Source organism: Rhipicephalus microplus, chromosome 4 (assembly GCF_043290135.1).
Source record: "Rhipicephalus microplus isolate Deutch F79 chromosome 4, USDA_Rmic, whole genome shotgun sequence".
NCBI lineage: Eukaryota > Metazoa > Arthropoda > Arachnida > Ixodida > Ixodidae > Rhipicephalus > Rhipicephalus microplus.
In genome coordinates this window covers 35249775-35272943 of record NC_134703.1, presented here as the reverse complement: position 1 = coordinate 35272943, position 23169 = coordinate 35249775, and the positions used below count along the sequence as shown (strand labels likewise).

General features: G+C 45.4%; 1 protein-coding gene across 4 annotated transcripts; it reads left to right on the top strand.

Moving 5' to 3' along the window:
• Nucleotides 1-12: 12 nt before the first annotated feature.
• Nucleotides 13-23121, top strand: Abi (tyrosine kinase Abl). Of its 4 annotated transcripts, none has more exons than XM_075892540.1 (10): nt 13-166; nt 660-799; nt 2359-2521; nt 4674-4909; nt 5851-6037; nt 7135-7281; nt 7382-7792; nt 12071-12133; nt 20189-20329; nt 21912-22011. In XM_075892540.1, exons 2-9 carry the CDS (start codon nt 671-673, stop codon nt 20326-20328), a joined length of 1476 nt encoding a protein of 491 aa, XP_075748655.1. In that variant the 5' UTR covers nt 13-166; nt 660-670; the 3' UTR covers nt 20329; nt 21912-22011. The 4 variants fall into 4 exon arrangements, with proteins under 4 accessions (XP_075748655.1, XP_075748654.1, XP_037278636.2 ...); XM_075892539.1 differs by having other exon boundaries at nt 11996-12133; XM_037422739.2 differs by lacking the exon at nt 20189-20329 and having other exon boundaries at nt 21912-23121.
• Nucleotides 23122-23169: the final 48 nt, after the last annotated feature.

Below are 23169 nucleotides of genomic sequence, written 5' to 3'. Positions count from 1 at the left end.
ATAATTTCACCAATAACTTACCATCGAAGCGATTTGAGTAGTTTCGAGAGTGGGCGAGTGCGTTGGGTAAGGACGCTAGTGGCGTCTGATGTTGGACAGGGCGTACCCTGCTAAACTAAAGTTTGCTGCAGGGAGTAACCAATCTAGCCTACCATCTGTTCAGCAGGTGAGTTCATTACAAAGAGACGCTTGTCGTTGTAAAGATTCCCATAACTAGGCGATCGCGCTGCGTTATTTGGTGGCATGTTTGATGCGCAGTAAGCCTAACTCGCAGCTTTCTCAGGGGGACGTGACGCTGTCATTTCAGTTCCCTTTTACTTGGCGGCTCGTCTTAGCGTTCCTTGGTTTCTGATGTATCGTGTAGTTTCGGGCGTTTGCCAACGCTTAAACGATTGAGTGTTAAATGGATCAGATGAAAGCGCCTTGTACCGGACTCAGTGTGGCGAGTGGCCCCTTCGAGCATGATGCGATAGGAGTGCACACTTGCCGGTAGTGCGCTTAGATCGGGTGATCGGGGCTGCGGCTCGTCATCTGAAGCTTTCAAAACGGCAACCTCTAGCCCATCCATGTCGTCAGGCCATGAAAGTGTCTTCGTCTGTGTGTTACTCGTTTGTGGTGTAGTATCGGATATTTATTGCTTTTTTTTTTCTCCCTTTCAGCCGGCCTCAAAATGCCATCCGTCATGGCCGATCTTATGACACTTATCCAACACGAAATTCCCGATGGACGGCAAAACATCCACGACAGCCACACCAACCTTGAAAAAGTTGCGGAGTACTGCGAAGCCAACTACTTTCAGGTACTGGCACCCGGTACTTGAAATGCCAGTCTCGAATGCGCATTTAACGGTTGTCCGACAAGGGGGGTGCGTGGTCAAGTGTTTAGACGTATCACACGTAATCAAACAACAAATAAAGCGCGGGCAGGGAGAATGCATGAAACCGGACGTGAATACATAGGGAGTCTGCTGCGTGAAGGCTTTATTGTAACGTTAGATTTGGTTGTCAATATCCGTATGGTGCGCGACATCAGCAGGACATAACAAAAGGAAACTAATTTTTTTATGTTTGAAGGCCGTGGTGCTGTGGCATCTTTCAATCACTTGAAGATTGTGAAAGTGGATACCAACATCATAGAGCAAGCTTTCAGATAGCGTGAAATCTGTCTGTGGTAGGTGAGAATGAGCCACTTAAGATTGTCGTGCTGGCAGTTCTTTGTGCACATCACACAAACCAGTTCTGGAATGTATGCCCGAATCTGCGTGTGTCACAGCTTGACACATCCCTATGTGGCACGAAGCGGCAGCACCGATTGACGCTGGCAGCGGATGCGTGCTGCATTTCTTGAGCGTGATCGTTGTTGTCAACATTCTGTGGCACCGTTTCATAACGGTGAATCGGTTTAGGTGGAATGTAAAATAATTCAATCGACGTTTAAAATATGTCATTCAGCACAGATTCGTTTTTTTTTTTTCAACCACCGCTTTCTATTGCCGATGTGAAGGAAGACAGCTACGATAATGGTTTTAGTTCCGCCACTGTGTCGCAAAGTGGCTGATACAGGTTAGGAAAAAACACGAACGCGACAGCATCCGTGAAGCAACTTCCCAAGATGCAACTTGTAGAGAGTAAATTGTCAAGATTACACTGTCAGTGAGTTTTTAGTTTTCTGCAGAAGCACTGCTTGGGTCGTTATACAAGATGCATAGTGCCATCTACAAGCTGTGGAACATGCGAACATAACTTTGTATGCTACCTAAGTTGCTTCACATTAGGTACCTCTGTTTTCCCTTCTTTTTCTGCTGAAATACTTACCTTGGTAGCTAACTAGTATGGTTTAAAATGATTAGTTCGATTCTCTATCTACCTGTGTGGAATAGATCACTGTCATGGAGCAAACAACCCTGCTCCTGTGGCCAGTAAAAGATGCCATAAAGGGACACTAAAGCACCGAGTCAATTAAGAGTGATAAATTACATCCCAAAAAAATAAAAATGTTGATTTCACCATCATAGGTTTATTAATAGAGAATAAAATTTAGGTTGAAGTTTCATTTTAAAGTTTCGTGCCCAAATAGACAAGCATGATGTCGCAGATTTCTAAGCAACATTTGTATTTTGGCAACATTGGCTCGACAAGATTTTCCTAAACTTGGTATGTTTGGTCTGTGGCCCCCTCATAGGACAGTGTACTTTATTTTTAATAAGAAATATTGAGGCCCTCTTAGACACTGTCAAGATCTGTGATGTAGCAGTAATTGGTGTGAAAACTTAAAAGGTGCATCACCAGCCAATTCAATGCTGGTGTGGAGGCACCCATGCGATGCAGGTACCACAGACTGTCGTCTCTTGCATTCCAGTCTGAGAACAAGCATGCAGCGCTGGAGGAGACAAAGAAGTTTGCAACACAGTCTCTGGCCAGCGTCGCCTACCAGATCAACACGCTCGCGTACAACCTGTTGCACTTACTGGACTTGCAGACAGCCCAGCTGTCGGAGATGGAGTCGCACATCAACCACATAGGTGGGTTTTTCCGAGTGTAAATTTTACCTTCATTTTGTGCAAGAATATACACCACTGGATTCCGCATGTGCAAAATCTGTTATGTTATACTACTAATTGAATATTATTGATCTACTACACGATTTTCTCGCCAGATTCAACAACTTCTTATTTGATTCGCTTTGTTGGGACCCACTTCTGTGGTCATGTTGTTGCAGTGCTTTACTTGTGACCTGTAGGTTGTGGAATCAAACCCCGGCTGCACTTCAATGGAGCTGAAATGCTATAGGCACGTTTACTTACATTTAGGTGTGCAGTGAAGAACCCCAAGTGGTCGAAATTTTTGGAGCTCTCTACTACAGTGCCTGTCGAACAATATTGTGGTTTGGGATCTGAAACCCAATGGTTATGATTCAATTTGGTGGGGCTTTGAGTAACACCTCCAAAATGTTCATTTCACATCAATTAATTTAACCCCACCTTCATTAAACAATATGGTACAGTATAAGCTTTTGAGTAAATCTACTTATGATAAACATATTTCTCCTTGTTCATGCATAACTGCAGATAAAGTGAACAAAACAAGAAATATGCAAGACACTTGCATCGACGTTGTGTGTGTTATTTTTCTCACTACATCTGTTATATCTGCCGTTCTGTGCAAAGATGAATTTATTTACTATCTTGCCCTCTGCCTGGCTTTTTTTTTTTGTATATTCAACATTTTTACTATTGAGTCACAAATAATTAAAGCCCACTTGGCTTGCCAGTTTGCGGTCATAATAACAGCAGTGCTCATACATATTTTGTGCCTCGATTATAACCAGCTCAACTTCAATGATCTCTTCAACACTCTTGCTTTATCAGTGCACCTACTTGATGCAAGCCTTTGTTCTAATACATGAGTGTGTGTCACACTTGTTAGTGCAAGCACGAAGTAATGTAAGCATTCTGGTCCAATTTTCTTTCTCGCGCTTGGTAAGCAATCTGAAAGACGCTACACATGCAATTTTTGCCGTATCTGGTGGGTTTATGAGCGGTAGGCAATACGACAAAATAATTAGGCAGAACAAATGATTGCGATGGAATAGGCAAGAATGCACCGTGTATGAAGTGATACCCTGCCTGCCAACAATGCCTGCAACTTTTGCATACGTTGCACCGCAGAGGTAATTGCATGATTCTGTGGAAAGAACAGAAGATTGGCATGCAACACTACTGCAAATACGTCTGCCCATTTCTTGTGCGCAACTGTTTTGGGAGACCATGTTTATAAATCCTTTCAAGAAAAGTGACTTAAATCGGTTAAGCAAGCAGCGAATTTCAATTGTATTCTGGCCTTATTGGGACAACTTCGCTCTGCCATAGTGGGTACCCTTGTCAAATTCAATGCAAAATTTCTTTGTAAAGTAATATAATGGCTGAACTAAACCATTATTGAATTATAGTTGTGTGTTTCTGCGCTTATTGTTCTTTCCAGCTTGACCAGAAGTCAATGTAAGCAATTTGATCTAATGTTGTTGTTATACTGTTATGCAATTGTTCATGACTCACACATGAGAAATTGCATTAAGGTAGTGAGTGAGCAAGTCATAAACGATGAATCGGCATCTGTGTCGTCCTCATCTTGTGTCTTCGTCGAGTACATTCCGATTTTTTGAAGTATGGGAAATAAGCACTTTATGTCAAACACCTATGCAATGCATTAAAAAATCTGCAGTATTTTTCTTAGTCACAAAACTTGCATTAAGGTGAAACAGAAATTATGGCTATTTGGATAGCCCAACAGTTGAATGTGGCAATGTGTCAAAAGAATGATGAACGTTTCACGTGTCTGTGGTTTAAAGTGCTGTTGATCATCTGTAATTCATTTAAGTTTAGTAAAGTGGCCACAGGCGGCTATAATCAATTTTGTAAGATAAAAACAGGAACAAAAAGCCCACTGATCTTTTACAAATCTAGCTGTTGACTTGGCTCAATCTTGGAACGCTATATATTACTGAATGTCTGGTATGGTGTGACAAGCTCAATTCTCTTATATAATCATTCTCTGCTAGGGCCACTGAGAAAGCCTGGAAAGAATGAGAATTTATATTTATCATGGTAACATTATTTCGAGCCCTCCCCCACAATGCTGAACTCTGCCAGCTTCAACCGTCTTGCACCTGCGTAGGTCAGACAGTAATGATCCACAAGGAGAAAGTGGCCCGGCGTGAGATTGGTGTGCTGACTGCAAACAAGAGCACACTTCGCCAACACAAAATCTTGGCCCCGGCCAGTCAAGAGCGCCCCGTCAAGTACATTCGTCGCCCCATTGACTACACTGTGCTGGACGAAGTGGGACACGGACTTCGCACATCTTCAGCTGGTAACGGCGCTAACAAAGCCCGGCGCATCCCATCTTCTCAGGTCAGTGCTCTTAGTCTGGAACGTTTTGGTCTATGACAGTTGAGCTACTTATTTCATTGTTTCTATCTAAAGCATACCAGTAACCGAACATCAGCTACAGTGAAAAGCGTAACAGGACAAAATCAACCACACTTAAATGTACATAAAGTGTGATAACACTAGCAGATTTACAAGAAAATTAAATGTAATCAGAACTATCTGAAATGATCCAATACATCTTCGATAGCCTCTGGTGTTGGTTTGGAACATCCACTAGCTGATCAAATCAGAGTACCTCGTACATTATTTCAATTTCTAGCAATAGTGACCTTCTTGGCAGTGACTCAGCTATTTCCTAACCTCTGCCTTATCACACATGACCCTTATTGTAACAGCGCCACGCTGTGCCAGCTTGTGTCAGCTGCTCTCAGATATTCGTTCGGCCACATTGCAATTATTTCACTGTTGAAATACAATTTTGTAATGCTGTGAACCCTTCCAAAGTTGTCATTGAAGGGATGTAGCTTTCTTTGCTCAGGAAACCCCAAACAGTGAAATCCTTCATTTCATATCCAGTTCGGAGCTTATAATGCCAAGGTTTATGCATCATCATCATCATCATCAGCTTAATACGCTCATCGCAAGGCAATGGCCTCATGTTCTGCCAATCAACCTGGTCCTGTTCTTTCGCTTTAAAAGGGACATTAGTTCAATATAATCTCAAAAGAGGATACTGGATAGGGCAATTATCGGTAAATGTCATAGGGCGAGGCCCTCCAGCAACCTACAACATTCTCAACCTCATCTTATTTCCATACTACTTTCATTTACCATCTGCTAGCTGTTGACAGCACAAATTGTGTTTGTTTGACCAACGGAGACACCAATTACCTTAGCTTTTTTGACCTCGGTGCCGCTCATGTTTGCAACATCCTTCATTTGTGTACGTCTTGTTGGGGCAGGCACTGATGAATGCCGGACCAGCACCGACAACCAAGCCGCCAACACCCCCTCAAGCAAACCGAGGGGTCACCGTAGGGTCCCTGACCCGTGGCTCTCGAGAGTACCGCACGCCTGCACCCCCGATTGCCCCACCACAGGTGCCTAGCAATTATGCTGCCAACTACCCGCTTGGCCACCCTCGCAGAGGTTGGTATACACTGGAGTGCATATGTTTCCTATCTAATCTGAAAATGTCTTGTCTTCAGTGCAACATCTACTGACCCATTGAGCCAGAGAGAGGTGGATTTGTGCTCTTGTGGAGTAATATCTAACAGTTGGCTATTTGACTGTAAGGTTGCTGCAATTTCTCGGTTTTTAACTGCTTTCAATATAACGTATAGTTCTGAACATATACATTGTTCAAAGTATCTGCGTGATAAGGATAGCTCAACAACCAAGTTACTTATACTCATGAACTATGCTTTGATGCTCATATACTTGGTGTAAAAGTATGGTTTGGCACTGTTTTTTGCCGATGGTGTAAAATAGCTGATTTGTAGCAAAAAAAAATGAAAGCCCACCTCAGTGGTCTAGTGACTAAGGTACTCAGTTGCTGACCCGCAGGCACGAGATCGAATCCCGGCTGCCGTGGCTGCATTTTTGATGAAGGCAAAAGTGCTGTCGACCCATGTGCTCAGATTTGGGTGCACATTAAAGAACTCCAGGTGGTCGAAATTTCCGGAGCCTTCCACTACGGCATCTCTCGTAATCACATGGTGGTTTTGGGACGTATCGATCAAGCAGAAAAATAATACCCCCAGTGTACCCCTTTTTCGAATTGCAGCACTCGAACCATTCTGAATCAATCAAACTACTGATGCATATGCTAGCAGCTTCCTTGCTTGTATGTTGCCTTATCTTGTGGAAACTATGCAATCTCTTCACATTACGGTGAGCATGACACTCAAGAAGTTTTTTAATGTTGCTTGGTCAAATAGAATTAATCTTCAAAAATCAGTGCATTGAAGCTTTTTTATCCCACATAATCAATAGCATAACCCTCCCTGCATCAGTGTCATTGCACCACCTGCAGGCATACCCGGGCAGATCTTTTCCACTGTTTGTGGCACTGTCCCATGCCCCTGGCTTGGACGACCAGCTGTGGCTGGTGGACCGAGCCTGCTCAGAGTTGTTAGCAAGGACATTTAGTGACTCCCTGGTGTCTAGTGACTCGGCCACATTTTCTAAGATTGCTTTAAATAAAGTTCTATTCATCCAATCATACTAATCACCGACTGTTCCAGGAAGCGGCTACTCCACACTGCCAGCTCATGGCCACCACGGTTCAAGCCACCAGAGTGCGTTGCCACCATCCCAGATGACACCTCCTCCTACTCTGGCCAGTCAACCTCAAGTGGGCATGGTGCACCCCATGAGCCAGCATACAATGAGTAAGTTTGCCCACAGCACAAGGTAGCTGATTCAGTGTAAACTATCTCTTCTCACCAATTCCCAGGTAGGCTGACAGCTCGTCTCTTCTCTTGTTCTCAGGCCATCACCACCACTCCATGCCACACCATACTGTAAACCACCAGAGTCACACGGGACAGCAGCAGCAGGGTGTCGTCCAGAACCCGCCGATGCAAGGCGGCGTTTCCCAGAATTCAATGGTGGCCATACCGCCAGGGAGTGTCGTCCCCCCGATGTCCCAGAATCCAGCCGCTCCGGGCACAATGTCGATGAGTGCCATGGGCCACCAAATGGCCAAGGTGCCCACATCTATGGTTCCAACTTCAATGGCGCAGAGTCAGCACTACGGCAGCATGGTCTCTGCTCACCAGCCACCACCGCCAAATGACCCCATGACCTCAAGCCTCACGGATCGGCTCCCCGAGCCACCACCACCTCACATAATGAGTGGAGGCATTGTGCCCACATCAGAGTATGAACGTCATGGGAATGGTAAGTATGGAAAAGCAGCAGCAGTTCATGCTTAAATGGGAGACTTTCGTTAAGGTTCTACTCGAAAAAATGTTTTTAATATGTAGCTTAGGGCAATGAAATTTTTGCTGTATAAGTAGGCTATTATGCCAATTTTAAATACATTATTTACTAGCATAATAGGTGTACTTTTTTTCCGGAAAATCTGGCCCCAAGTTAAGGGTGTTCCTATTACGGGGGGTAAAATTTTCGACAACTTTTTATTTTTAACTAGCACATAGACCGTACAACATAGACTGAAGTCAAGAATACCCTCACTACAACCGAAACAACCTTCTTCATCTGGGAATAGAGGCATTCGACGTGGTTTGCATTAAAATTTCCAAAAATTACCATCAAAAGATCTGCGTTTCTAACTAAATGAACAAAAAAAGTACGAAAAGAAAGTGCCATCTATAAAATTCACAGATTATGTTTCAGGCCACCTAGAATATGCACAATTATACACATTATCACAACCGAAATTTTGTGTGCAGAATGGTACCGGTGGTTTGATTTCACTGGCTCGCACCCCATATTGAAGACATTGCAATTGAATTGCAAACCACCATTCGAGTGTTACAAGCGCCACTCAAGCCCCCTTTCGATCAAGTAGAACCACCAAAAAGAGCTGCGTTGATTCTGCAGAAAACCGCAACGAAAACCGCACGCGACCACCACCAAAAAGCACCAACAGTGATTAGGCCTAGCCTACGATTCAGCATGTTGTCGTGGAATGTTTGTCTAAGACAACACGAAGATTGGGCGTCGAAAACATCGCACTCGGGCACTAATCTAACAGCAGCGCACATGATACGATGTTTAGGTTCGCGGCCAGAAAATCTACGACACAAGTTTGCGTAGTGGCAGCAAAGGCAAAAGTTCCTGTCAGAAAGTCGAGAAATTTGCGGACGAGGTAGCAAATGCAATAATGACGCTTTTCCCAACTGGAAACTCAATGTGCACTTGACGAGGACACGATCACACGTTCTGTGCGGAGCGCGTGTGACTGAGTTAGCGGCTGGAGCAACACCGGCGCCAGTACAAAGGTTACTTCGACAGCCAAGCAGCCGCCCTTCTTTCTCACTCAGCGAACCCTAGAAGCTGGCGCAGTTCTGTCGCGGTCTTTTTTTGTTTTAATTTTCCTTGCTTCAATTAACACAAAAGGGCATCTAATTGCAACCGAGCAAATGCAGTACAGAGCTACTAATCAAGGCCAAGTTTGGGGTGCGCCTATTGTGCGAGTGTGCCAATGTGAGTAAAATACAGTATATTATCAGTTTTTTCAATAAGCTGCTTAGTTTTCATTTTGCACCATGACAAAATGTAAAATATTGTTCTTTTAGGACTATCTTTCTCTGCCCTGCAACTTTTATTGTTCTGAGCCATTAATGGCTCATATTGCTCTTCTGATAGCTGATCTGAATATCAAAAGTACCAAAAACATGCTTTTCAAACTCAAGAAGTTGTTTTTAAATTGATCTTTATAAAAATGCATTTTAAAGGTTCAAGGGGACCTTTACATCTATGCGGCCAAGATATGTTTTTTAAAATGATTTCTTCTATCATGAAAGCTTGGGAATCATGGTTATTTTGAGCGTGTGGTGTTGGTGAACTGCTCATGCGAAATGCAATGGCAAGCAGCCAGGTGAATATTTCCAGGGGACTGTTACAATGACCTCTTTGAGATGCGAAGCAGCTGATGGTCGGCGCTTGTCCCTTGTCCATCATCGTAGCCACTCCGAGCGCCCACTAGATGATTCTGCAGTAGAGCTGCAGTAGGCATGATTAAGAAGTCCGCACTAGAAATCTATCGAACTTTTAAGCAGGAAATTGCCAAGGAAAGGATCTGTCATAATACTCGGGGTAGTTCTCTACTGATCTATGATAATACTTTGGGTAGTTTCTACTGTTTGAGGCCAGGACGGGAGTATTGCGAACCAAAACATAGCGGGCCAAATACGAAGGGGTAGACACGGTATGCAGTGCAAGTGGAGAGGAGGAGGAAACTGCCGAACACTCAATAATGTTCCGTGAAGGGCTTCACCCTATAGTTCAGGATGATGGCGCAGAGTTTTTCAAAGCACTGGGGTTTAGGACAGGGAGGGCAAAATAGACTTTAAGCGGGTAGAATTAACTAGGAGGCTATCTGATTGGTGGTTAAAGTCAAGGCACGAGTGAAAATTAAACCTTTCACTGCAAAGTACCAGTCCTCAACTTCACTATTTAAAGGGGGAAAAAAAATAAATCTAGTTGTTGGTTCAATATTACGGCTAGGTGGCGTTAGCCGCCGCTCGATCTAAAGGGTAAAGCCACATCAATCCATCCATCCATCCATCGCTCCACTCCGGTGCGTGCTGTGTATATAATAAATGTGCTAACTCCTCCTAGATTGCATTGTAATAAAGCACTCGCTCCTCTCTTGCGCGTACTCTGGTTGAGTGGAGACCACTAACGACGCTGGGCTGCTCTTTATTATAAAAGGGCTTACTCCTCTCTCTCTCTTGATTGATATGTGGGGTTTAACGTCCCAAAACCACCATATGATTATGAGAGACGCCGTAGTGGAGGGCTCCGGAAATTTCGACCACCTGGGGTTCTTTAACGTGCACCCAAATCTGAGCACACGGGCCTACAACATTTCCGCCTCCATCGGAAATACAGCCGCCGCAGCCGGGATTCGAACCCGCAACCTGCGGGTCAGCAGCCGAGTGCCTTAGCCACTAGACCACCGCGGCGGGGCCCTCTCTCTCTCTCTCCGACACACACAGCGTAGTAGTATGATTGAAGACATGAGTATGAGTGCAGCGGAGGCGCACTCATACTCGCAAAGCGGCTTCGCAAAAGCGGCTCTGTCCGCAATCATGAACATCTATGATGATGAATAAAGAGCACCTCTTTACAGAAAGTCGACCCATGGCTGCTTCGCATACTAGTCAGGTTTCTTTTCACGGGGAGATGTGCACGATTTTTTAGTTGTCGGACAGTCAACTCCTGAGGAAGGGACCGAACGGGTGCTGAAATGTAGGGCCAGTTTTTAATTTTAATGTTGAAAACTATAGACTAAAAATAGCTCGAGAGCTTGTTCCTGGAATGACATGAGCGACTGTGTGGCAGTCATTTTTTGGTGAAATGGAATTTCGTTTGCATTTCTTATGTTGTGCCCAAAATTGCTTTTGTTCATTTATGATCTCTTCTTCTCAGCCTGTTTGCCTTGGTACAATTGACTTCGTTTCTGTGAATTGAATTTGTCATGTCATTGAGTGAACTAAGTAGAAAACTTTATAGCTGTATGTTCCGAATTTTTCGTTCTTAGCTTTCTCGACATTGCAATGCATTAGTAATACTGTTCTTATTTTTCGTTGTCTGTGCATAAGTGTTGTAGGCCTTTAAGGAGCAAATAAAATAAAGGCTGTAGTATTGAATGCTGGATTGTGTGGAATCGCCACGATACTGTTTCTTTTTCATAATTTGGCATTACGTTTACCACGACTTCGTGGTGTGCATGGTATATTCAACTCCCTTACATCAGTAGTTGTTTTAGATGCCTCTTGGGTGCTTTAATAGCATGGAGAAAATGTCTGCAGCATTATACAGGAGCTGATGCTGGCACACATTTGCCATGGTGGCCAGAAGCGATGCCAATCATGCTGTTATGCTGCTAGGCCCTAATCCATGAGAAGCCACCAAATTTCAATAAACTAACCTGAAACATTAGTATTGTTTGCTTATGCATTAGAAGGCTGAATGTAAAAATTGCTGCATTTAGATAGTTAGCTCTGAATGTTGTTAATGCTTGCTAGAAAAAGAGTCACCTTGTCTACTAAACTCAATACCCTGAATGCAAGTGTACTAAATTGAAGTTTGATTTTGCAGAGTGCTGATACTAACTTCTAAAATCCTTTGTTAGAGATGATGCATGGTTACTGCTATTCGTAGTCATAAATATGTTGAAAAAAGTGTGCAGCTTGCTTACGAATGCAGCACTTGGAGGCATGTGATTACGATTTACATTTTTCCATAGTGGGACCGTGTTGAAGCATTTGCTGTAGTGACGTTCTCGTCAGATTTGCAGTTTTGCAGAGTTCCCTCATTGTTGATCCGCATGATCTGAGGGAGGCAGTTGTGTGTGCATGCTGCCTGGACGACCTTGAACAAGCCTGGAATGTGTATGTGTGTGCGCAGTGTCACCTCCGCTCCCCCCTCCACCACCTCCCGAGCCCCTGTACCCCGGTAATTACGTTCAGCTTTCCCCACCAGCCTACGGGCACCAGCGACCGGACGCCCAGCGGGACTTGGTCCCCAAGACCTACCTGGAGAAAGGTGAGGCCCCCACAGATGTGGTTCCTCTCACTCTCTCTCTCTTTCAACCATTGTCTGGCTCTAGTAAGTGCTCAGAGTGTTTCTTGGGCACGGAGGATTGCACGAGGGCTGACAAACGCATATGGTTGCGTGATACCACCAGAAAGAAGCCTTAGTGGAGGACTACAGTTCGTCTCCAGATTTTCGCTCTACAAAGTGCCATATATGATTTCTGGAGAGAAGTGAAAATTTAAAGGCTTGTTTTCTTTGTTCAACACAGTATTGAAGAGAACTGACAGACAATGATGCCAAGGAAAAAGTATAGGAGATGTTATTACAAGTGATTGTCATGTAAATGTGAAGAAAAAAAAGTGAACGAAAAGATAACTTGCCCCTGGCAGCAGGATCCAAACCTGGGACCTTGGAGTAACGCGTCCGATGCTCTACCACTGATACAGTGGCAGTAGCCACTCAACACTGTTACTGAAAGGTTTGCCCTATCCGCTTCATGGGGCATACAGTATGTGCATTTAAACATGGAAGCGTTACTGAGCGCCGCCAGTTGCCATTGCGGCTTTTGCCTGTTTGTGTCGCGTCGCACGTGGTCTATTGCGAGCTGGCAGCTTACCGATAACCCCTCGCATACTGTCTGAAGGCATCAAGTCTACTAAACCCTCACTGTGAATGAAGGAAAGTGTACATTTATGGGCTAGTTTTCTTTCGTTAGAAATATTAGTCGTCGCACGTGGTCTATTGCGAGCTGGCAGCTTACCGATAACCCCTCGCATACTGTCTGAAGGCATCAAGTCTACTAAACCCTCACTGTGAATGAAGGAAAGTGTACATTTATGGGCTAGTTTTCTTTCGTTAGAAATATTAGTCGTCGCACGTGGTCTATTGCGAGCTGGCAGCTTACCGATAACCCCTCGCATACTGTCTGAAGGCATCAAGTCTACTAGACCCTCACTGTGAATGAAGGAAAGTGTACATTTATGGGCTAGTTTTCTTTCGTTAGAAATATTAGTCGGAAAGTTCAGATCCTGCCGACGGCAAGTTATCAGCATCATTGTCTGTTATTTTTCATTAATATTGACGCAAGGTAGGCTGGCAACTATAGTAGCCAGCCTCTGAGGAGGACAACGAAGTAGTTCTGTGTGCGCGTGCTCTGGTGTTCGCGTTTCTGGCCCTTGGGTTATGAAAGTAAGCGCCCCATTTTGTACCTGCGTACCTGTGTCTTTGTGACATTTTTCTGGTGGAGGTGCTGGGTACGGTAGATGATACGGTCCCCTGAGAGCACCCCTGACGCAAGTCCATCGAGTAGCTCAGCCGAGCTTACCCCTGTGCACGTACGTTCCAGCCGTCGTCTCCAGGGATTCGAGCCACAGCACGGTTTGCTACCTGAACGTTAGAGGACTATGAATCAAACACCGCCTAACGTCACCGCGCCAGCACCAACGCACCTGGTTATCAACCAGCCCAAGACGCCGAAGATATTTCACGAAACTGCTTTTGAAGATGCCGATGACTGGCTCGAGCATTTCGACCGGGTCGCCGTCATCAACGATTGGACCTCAGAGCGTCAGCTACGCTATGTGTACTGCTTCCTGGAGGACTCCGCGAAAACGTGGTTTGAGAACCATGAAGCAGTGCTTACGTCATAGGACGAGTTTCACCGGAAGTTCAAGGCATTTGCCCGAGAGGACAGGAAAGAGACAGCAGAGCGTGCTATAAAGGCAAGCGTTCAAGGTCCTAACGAAAGGGTGACGACTTGCGTAGAGGACATGGATCGGCTTTTCAGGCATGCGGAGCCCTCTATGTCCGAATCCAAGAAAGTTCGCCGCCTAATGCGTGGTGTTAAAGAAGAGATCTTTGCCGGCCTGATTCGAAACCCGCCTGCGACACTTGCGGAGTTCCATGAGGAAGCCATTGCCATGGAGAGGGCCCTTCAACAGCGCGCCAGGTAGTATATAACCGTGGTGTACACCCAAGTGATGTCACTTCTGTCACTCTCGGCAACGACATCAGCGCGTTGCAAGAGCTTATCAGAGCTCTCATTAAGGAAGAGCTACAAAAGATGCAGGTGACTGCTTTACCTGCAGAGCAGCTCTCCATTGTGGAGATGGTACGCGCCGAGCTACGGCAAGCCGTTTACGCTCCCCAACCGTCCGAGGTGCCACAACAGAGGCACTGCGTCGAGATGAGCTACGCGGAAGCAGTGCGACGTCCTCCATCGTGCAGTTCAACCAGCGTCTTTTACCCCAATGAGTGACACGCTCAGCAAATGGAGGTAGGCTTTTGTCTTCGCAGCTCACTGTTGATCGCCGAAACAAGACCGAGAAAGAGTGACATCTGGCGTACACCCGACCACAGGCCCCTTTGTTTCCACTGCGGGGAAGCCGGGCACGTCTACCGAACATGTCCATACCGTTGTGTGGGTCTCCGTGGATTTTAGCCTAATGCCCCTCGTCCACGACCTGGCGAGCGACCACAGGAAATAGAGAGTTTCATCTCGAATCGTCGCAGTATCGAACATCGGGCATAAGAGCCTCGCTCGTTGTCGCCTGCTCGCTACAGGTCACAGAGCCTAGCCTATTCACGCGGCGCTCCGAGACGGCGTTCACCGAGTCCTGCAAGTCGGGAAAACCGAGTTCAGCGACCTCCGGAGGTGAGGCCGCTGACTCTACGGAAGATCCTCTACTACGACGTCAGCGACGGCAGCAAAAAGATGTACAGACGCAGTCAAATGTGGTACGAAGAGTGGTGACATCAAACATTGCTGTAACTGTGGACGACAAAGAACTAATGGCGCTAATTGACACTGGAGCAGACACTTCCGTTATGAGCATTGGTATTGCCTGCAGGCTGAAGAAGGTTTCTACCCAGTGGGCTGGGTCACAGATACGTACGGCAGAAGGCCATCTTCTCACTCCGGTGGGGCGGTGCACAGCGCGAGTCAGTATTCACGGATTCACGTATCTTGGAGATTTTGTAATACTGCCGAGTTGCTTAAGGGACCCGATTCTCGGACTGGACTTTCTGCGTGATAATGAAGCCGTGATTGATTTGCAAGAGTCGCAGGTGACGTTTTCTATGGCACACGCTTTAGCGTGCAACCCTCACGGCGGTTACGTCAATGCTTTGAGAATTGTTGACGATGACGTCACGTTACCGCCGAAGAGTAGCGTGTTCACCTTGGTAGCCTGCGACGTTTTTGATGAATTCAACGACTATGAAGGTATTGCAGAGTCAAATATCCCGCTGCTGCTCAAACGAAACATATGCATAGCCCAATGCCTTGTTCGGTTAGAGAATAAACGCTCTCGAGTTCTGCTGACCAACTTCAGCAATGAGTTTCAGCACGACCCTAGAGGGACTACTGTCGCTTTTCTCAGTGAAATCACTGACTTTTTCGATATCGGCACAATGGATACGACTTCACCGCATGCAAAAGCTTGTGCTGACCTGGGAAGCCGCATTCACATTAACCCAGACTTGCCAGATTCACGAAAAGAGCGGCTGCTAAACCTTGTGAGGGAATTCTCGGACTGCTTCTCCACAGCATAGAAAGTTCAGCGTACCACCATTACAAAATACTGCATTGTTACCGAGAAGTCGACGCGGCCTCTTCGCCAACATCCATGCCGTGTGTCCCCGAAGGAAAGAGAGGTAGGTGATTAAGCGTCAAGTTCAAGAAATGCTGAATGATGACGTCATTCAACCCTCGACAAGTCCGTGGGCGTCACCTGTTGTCTTAGTAAAGAAAAAAGACAACACACTACGCTTCTGCGTCGACTACCGACGGCTTAACAAAGTCACAAAACACGACGTTTACCCCCTGCCACGGATTGATGACGCCTTAGACCGTCTACGCCATGCCCAGTTCTTTACATCATTAGATCTCAAGTCAAGGTACTGGCAAATTGAAGTTGACGGGGGCGACCGTGAGAAAACCACGTTCGTGACGCCTGACGGGCTCTACGAATTTAAAGTGCTGCCTTTCGGTCTCTGTTCCGCTCCCGCCACGTTTCAACGCATGATGGACACTGTACTAGCTGGACTAAAGTGGCAGACGTGTCTTGTATACTTGGATGATGTCGTTGTGTTTACAAGCACGTTTGACGAGGATCTTTCAAGGCTAAAAAGTGTCCTCACTGCAATAAGGAGAGCGAACCTTACTATCAAGCCCGAAAAGTGCTACTTCGGCTATCAGGAACTCAAGTTTCTCGGCCACGTGGTGAGCCCGGGGGGTGTTCGACTAGATCCGGAGAAGTTGGCTGCCGTTGCCGATTTCCCTCGTCCTGGAGACAAAAAGGCTGTTCAGCGATTCCTCAGACTGTGCGTACTACCGCCGTTTTGTCGAAGGATTTTCGAAAATTGCGGAACCTCTTGCAAGACTGACACGGCCAGATGTACCTTTCGTGTGGACGGAAGAACAACAACAATCCTTCGTAGAGCTGCGCAATCGACTTCAGACAGCTCCAGTGCTGGCGCATTTCGACGACACTGCCGACACCGAGATCCACTCAGACGCCAGCAACGTAGGAATCGGAGCCATTCTAGTTCAATGGCAGAACAGCGCAGAGCGTGTGATCGCTTACGCGAGCCGCAGCCTCAGAAAAGCAGAGGCTAATTACTCTACCACCGAAAAAGAGTGCCTAGCAGTCGTTTGTGCCGTTAGCAAGTTTCAACCCTACCTATACAGCCGGCCATTTGGAGCGGTCAGTGACCACCATTCGCTCTGTTGGCTTGCCAATCTACGGGATCCATCAGGCCGCCTCGTCCGCTGGAGCCTCCGCCATCAAAAGTACGACATAACGGTGGTCTAACGATCAGGACATAAGCATACAGATGCTGACTGCCTGTCTCGTGCTCCTATTTCCCCGACGTCATCTGATACTGAACAAGATTTACCGTTTCTTGGCATCGTCGATGTGGTGCGGATGGCTGAGCTTCAACGTGAGGACACTGAGCTACTTCCTGTCATCCAGCATCTTCAAGGAGAAGACGTTATCGTCCCACGCCGGCTCTCGCGTGGTTTAACAACGTATTGCCTGCAGAACAATGTTCTCTACAAGAGAAATCTTGAGAGCAGCCAGGAAACTTTTCTCCTCGCTGTTCCAACGGCTTTGCGTGAGGAAGTTTTGCAGGCGTGCCACGACGATCCTTCGGCCGGTCACTTAGACTTTGCTAGGACATTAGCGCGCATCCGACAGAAGTACTACTAACCACAGCTGTATTCGTCCGTTCAGCGCTATGTCCGCACCTGCCGTGACTGTCAGAGCCGTAAAGTTCCACCCGCAAAGCCCACCGGCTTCCTCCAACCTTTAGATCCACCTCGAGCACCATTTCAGCAAGTGGGAATGGATCTTCTTGGTCCATTCCCTACGTCATCCTCAGAAAATAAGTGGATAATCGTCGCAACCGACTATCTGACTCGCTATGCAGGAACCAAAGCTGTGCCTAGTGGAACTGCAGTTGAAGTCGCCAGATTCTTCGTCCACGACATTGTTTTGCGTCATGGTGCACCTGCCGTTCTCATAACCGATCGTGAAGCAGCCTTTACGGCAGAGTTATTGCGACAAGTCACCAAGCTGACGCACACTAACCACCGGAAAACAACAGCTTATCATCTCCAAACGAACGGCTTGACGGAGCGCTTAAACAAAACAATTACCGACATGCTATCTATGTATGTTGATGTAGAGCACAAAACGTAGGATGAAATTTCGCCGTACGTCACGTTTGCTTATAACACCGCTGTGCAAGAGACCACAGACCTAACACCATTCGAGCTTGTTTATGGCCGTCGCGTCACAACACCGTTAGACGCTATGCTCCCCCTAGACCAGGACACCAGCGGAAATGTCAGCGTTGATGACTTCGTTAAGAAAGCCGAGGAAGCCCGCGAGCTTGCACGGAACCGCATTCGCACACAGCAAGATGTCGACGCTCGCCGTTACAACCAAGGCCGAAGGAACGTCCACTATCAACCAGGTGACTATGTATGGGTGTGGACACCAGTTTGACATCGTGGGCTTTCGGAGAAGCTATTGCGACGCTACTTTGGCCCTTACGAAGTTGTGCGCTGCCTCAGTGACTTAAATTACGAGGTAGTTCTCCAAAGCTCCGACACCAGTTTTAAACCAAAAACGTCCACGTCCAGAAGTAGTCCATGTAGTACGGATGAAACTGTACCATGCCCGCAAGTTATGAACGCTTCGAACTTTTCCTTATTATCCACAACAGCGTGGGCTTCTTTTTTTTCGTTGGCGTGATCATATTATTTTTCATGGCCACCTCTAGCATCTCAGTCAATCGACCGGGACGGTCGCTCTTGAAAGGGGGGAATTGACGTAAGGTAGGCTGGCAACTATAGTAGCCAGCCTCTGAGGAGGACAACGAAGTACTGTGTGCGCGTGCTCTGGTGTTCGCGTTTCTGGCCCTTGGGTTACGAAAGTAAACGCCCTATTTTGTACCTGCGTACCTGTGTCTTTGTGACAATATTATATATAATTGCTGTCACATTTCGTCATTTGAGTTCCTTTTGGTTCTGAAATTCCTCCATATCTCTCTCCTCCTTTCCGTTCTCATTTCTGGCATATGTACTAAGTTTCTGTTTCGGCCACTACCTCTTCGTAGCTGTCACTACCGCCATGGCAGCTTAGTGCCCAGATGGTGTTCTACTGCTGGCAAGCAAAAGTCCTAGGTGTCCATTCCTAGCCACGATGGTGACATTTTCACACTGTAAAAGGTTCAAGTAGTCATGCACTTTAGGTGGATGCTAAAGAGGGTGGCCAGTATATTAGCGTGGTGTTTCCCAGTATGGTGTGCGTCATAATAGTATCATTGTTATGGCATATATAAAACGTCAGAATTGATTTTTTCGTTCTCTATTATCTACCGCAGTGCTGTAACCGGTTATGATGCTCAGCTACTGACCCAAACATCACAGGTTTTATCCCTGCTGCGATGGTCGCATTTTGGCGGAGTTGATGTGCTAGAGGCCCGTGTACTGTGCGATATCGGTGCACGTTAAATAACACCAAATAGTCGAAGTTTCCGGACTTTACTATGGCACCGCTCACAATTATATCGTTGTTTTAGGATGTAAAACCCCCTGATATTATGTACACCACTCTCATTGGCTATCACTGCAAGTATAACCTTGTATACACACACCAATGTCCGAGCATGTTCAAGAGGGAAGTTCTGCCTCTCGAAGGTCGGTGGTAAAGCATTGTACATCTAACTTAGCTTTATGTCTGGCTCCAACCTCCAGCAAGAGGACTTGATCAACAAAAGAGAAATTAAAATGCTGATGATTTCCAAATTATGGTTACAAAAACTAAATTTCTTTTTTCCTCTTTCTGACTTCATTGTTAGTTGGCTTCTTATGGTTATAATTACACAAAAATGAAGTGACCCTCTCTTCTCTTTGTTCTCCCTTGCTTGCGTGTATTTGTAAACATTTTAGAAGGCATGGTATACTAGCCCAGCAGCCCTTGTTCTCAAAAAAGCTAGATGCACAAGCCACAAGATGACTGCATGCTAAGATCCTTTGTAAAATGGCACCATGACCTTCCAGAGCAACTGAAGAAGCAACCCTCGTCGCCTGCAGTTGGCCACAGCAAAGGATTGGAAGTGTGTGAAAACAAGTAATTTTGGAGGTCTCTGCATCTGCACTGACGGGAAGAAGCGAATTGAAGACTTCTTACAATTTAATCATACGCAGAGACAGCCCAGAAAAAAAATAGAGAAAGAAATAAGAAGAGGAAGGATGAAGAAATTTGCTGAGGCTTCTGGCCCAGGCTACAAAGTGGGATCACGTGACAACGTTTTCCGGCAAGAATATTTTTTTTGTTTTTTCGTGGCACAGGGCAGGGAGAAACCTCATACCTCTTGCATGCCTGCCTTTCATGGCTTGCCACAGGTTTCCAACCAATCCAATCTCTAGGCTTTCTGGGACACTTCGTATCGAATCTATCGTAGTCCGTTGTCTCTTCGCAAAGCGGAGGCCAGTGTAAATCTATTTTGCGGGTGAGTGCTACAGCCTGGTTTGCTTCCCTTGTCACACAGTCCCACTTGGGCCAGCAGTCCCGGACCTGTCGTCAGGACGGGGCCCCTACAGACAAATCAAAGCCGAATCGACAGTGGTGTCGTGCTTGTACCCCTCTTCATCCAAGCTGAACAGTGGCTGGCAAAGTCCCCCAACTTGAAGTCAGTGAACTTTGCATCGTGGCCAGTCTAGAGTTGAAGGCCGACCATGCATTAAGAGAGAGGCTCCTATTCCAATCGAGAGAATAGAGGAATTTCTTCTGCAGGTCAAGGCAAAAATGTATTTTTTTGAAGCGTCTGAATTCATTCATCCGAGCCAATGCGACTGTACTTATGTAAAATGTTTACAGAAAGATCTCTTGGCATAGTTGGTGTTTACAAAAGAAAATGCTTATCCCCTGAACAGATTCAAACGCTGTGAGAAAAAACAAGAACAGCAACACAAATCGTGTTATTGTTTTTATCCCTCTCTGCGTTTCATCTCTATAGTGACCGGCATGCCCTTTAAACCAAAATATGGTGTAAAAAATGGTGTGGCAGTATTTTTAGCATGCCCTGTATTTGTTGTGTTGTATTGCTCTAAAGGTGTCGTAATGTAATGGAAAGATCTCTTGGCATAGTTGGTGTTTACAAAAGAAAATGCTTATCCCCTGAACAGATTCAAACGCTGTGAGAAAAAACAAGAACAGCAACACAAATGGTGTTATTGTTTTTATCCCTCTCTGCATTTCATCTCTATAGTGACCGGCATGCCCTTTAAACCAAAATATGGTGTAAAAAATGGTGTGGCAGTATTTTTAGCATGCCCTGTATTTGTTGTGTTGTATTGCTCTAAGGGTGTCGTAATGTAATGCACCCTTCATGGTAGCCGTCGCTATGGACAGCCTGCCACGTTTTTGCTTTAGTGGAACGGCACTGCTTCGTTGATACCTAAATTACAGTCTTGATTTGCTGCTTTTGGTGACCATATACAAGCTTCTAGCTGACATCCAAAATGGAGTCATGACTATTTATTTTACTTGGTATCTGCATTATCATTGCAGGCATTACACCAGGAGGAGGTGGAGAAATCTCTACATAAATGTCTTTTTAATGTCAACCCACAAAGAGACTCTATGCATACAACATTCATAGCCTAAAGCAAGACGATAAACAAACAGATCCGCAATTACAAATGTTAGTTTTCGGAGATTTATGACGAAAGAAACTAATACTCGCTCACACAGCTGGTGTTTTCTTGTTCTTTGTCTTCTGGTTTGTGTTTTGCATGCTTTAATTTGTTCCTTGGTTAAAAAGGCCCTTGTTACTTTCAGACGGCACAAGCACTAACTTCGTTCTTTTAGAGGTATCATTTACAAGGCTGGGATACACTGACAGTGTCTGTAGCTGCCTTATTTATTTATTTGTAGGGGTGGGTAGCGGAGTTGCTTGATAATCGGGCATAACATGAAACAAATTAGCATACTAGTATTTTCAATGTTAAGCACTTCACAATCAAAAGAATGAGCGAGGAACTGCGTGGTAAATGAAGTCTTGAATGCAAGAGCTTGTGGGGTATGTCGAAGATATCGTGTTGAAAAGCTCGGACAGTCGAGCATATTCAGAAAGTCTTGTGAGCGGTTAATTGAATTAGCAAAGCATTTATGCGCTACAGATGACAGTACAGTCTGTGGTGCTAGTTCTAGTGTGTGCAGTCAAGGGCTGTACTTAACGCTCAAATTCTTGCATCTTTGCCTCGTTACAGTGGTTGCGATATACGACTACGAAGCTGACAAGGACGACGAGCTTTCCTTTTCCGAGAACTCTGTAATCTACGTAATCAAGAAGAATGACGACGGCTGGTACGAAGGCGTCATGAATGGTGTGACGGGCCTATTTCCAGGAAACTACGTGGAACCTTGTATGTAAACAAGTGCAGTAGAGCAATGTGTCACTCGAACTTGCTTCCTTCGCGTGCTGACTCGGAAAGCTGCTTGCATCTGCTTGTTTTTGCACCTCAGGGTGAAATTAATTTTCTCTGTGCCGTACTTAGTCTCGAGAAATGTTTCCATTTTTTTGTTAACTAGCCTGCTGTAGCATTTTGTATTTGGTCACTTTGTTTGTAGGAAAATAGGCACAAGTAGCAGTTAGATGTGGAATAGCACAAACCTTTCTTGTCTGAATATGAATGGCTGATACTTTATTGTGAACAAACATGTCTAATGACTTCTATGTATATACCAAGTTATCAGTCTACTGCAATCAATTACTCTTATTTTTCCTTTGTTGTCTGGAGAGCACAATCCCCCGAAAGTGTTTCGTTCTTTAACCTGGATTCATGGTGGTAATTGTCCAGTGTCGTTTCGTTACCTCCAACCCTGGTTAGTGTTAATGAATTCACAAATGAGCAGTTCAAGGAAATGAACACTAATGAACTGTATGGAGTGCCAAGTTGACTTTTTTTTACAAAGTAGCCAAATAGAACGTATTCCTTTACCTTATTGCACGTTTTGCACAGTGTTACAGCTTCTAATGTGTGCTTTTACGGGGAATGCAACATGCACTGCGAGGCTACGTGGGCTTTGGCCGTTTTTTATGAAATGTGAGATTTAACTGCAGTTGCAAGCCGCCTACATTTACTGACTAGGCTGCATCACACTGCACAGGTTTTAAGTAGCGTTTATCAGCATTCCATTTTTGTGTTCTGCCTGTTTTTGGAACAAGATTTAGTATAGCTTCTTTTGAGTATGCTTTTGCCATTGCCAATTTGTTATTAATTAAGCAAGAAATCAAATTTGTAATCCTCCTGTACCTTCTGTGAGTCCTGGGAACAAATGAACTGTGTGAGTGAAGAAGGGAGGATGGGGTTGCAAGAGTCTGGCTTTTACAGCCAGTTATTTATTGCACTTGCTTAACCCGATGCAAATGTAGTGTTCTATTTCCCTGTTACTACAATAAACTCGTTTTTTGTAAAATATGGGGGCTCTGTTTCATATGCTGCTGTGTTGGTGTGTGTTGGTGTT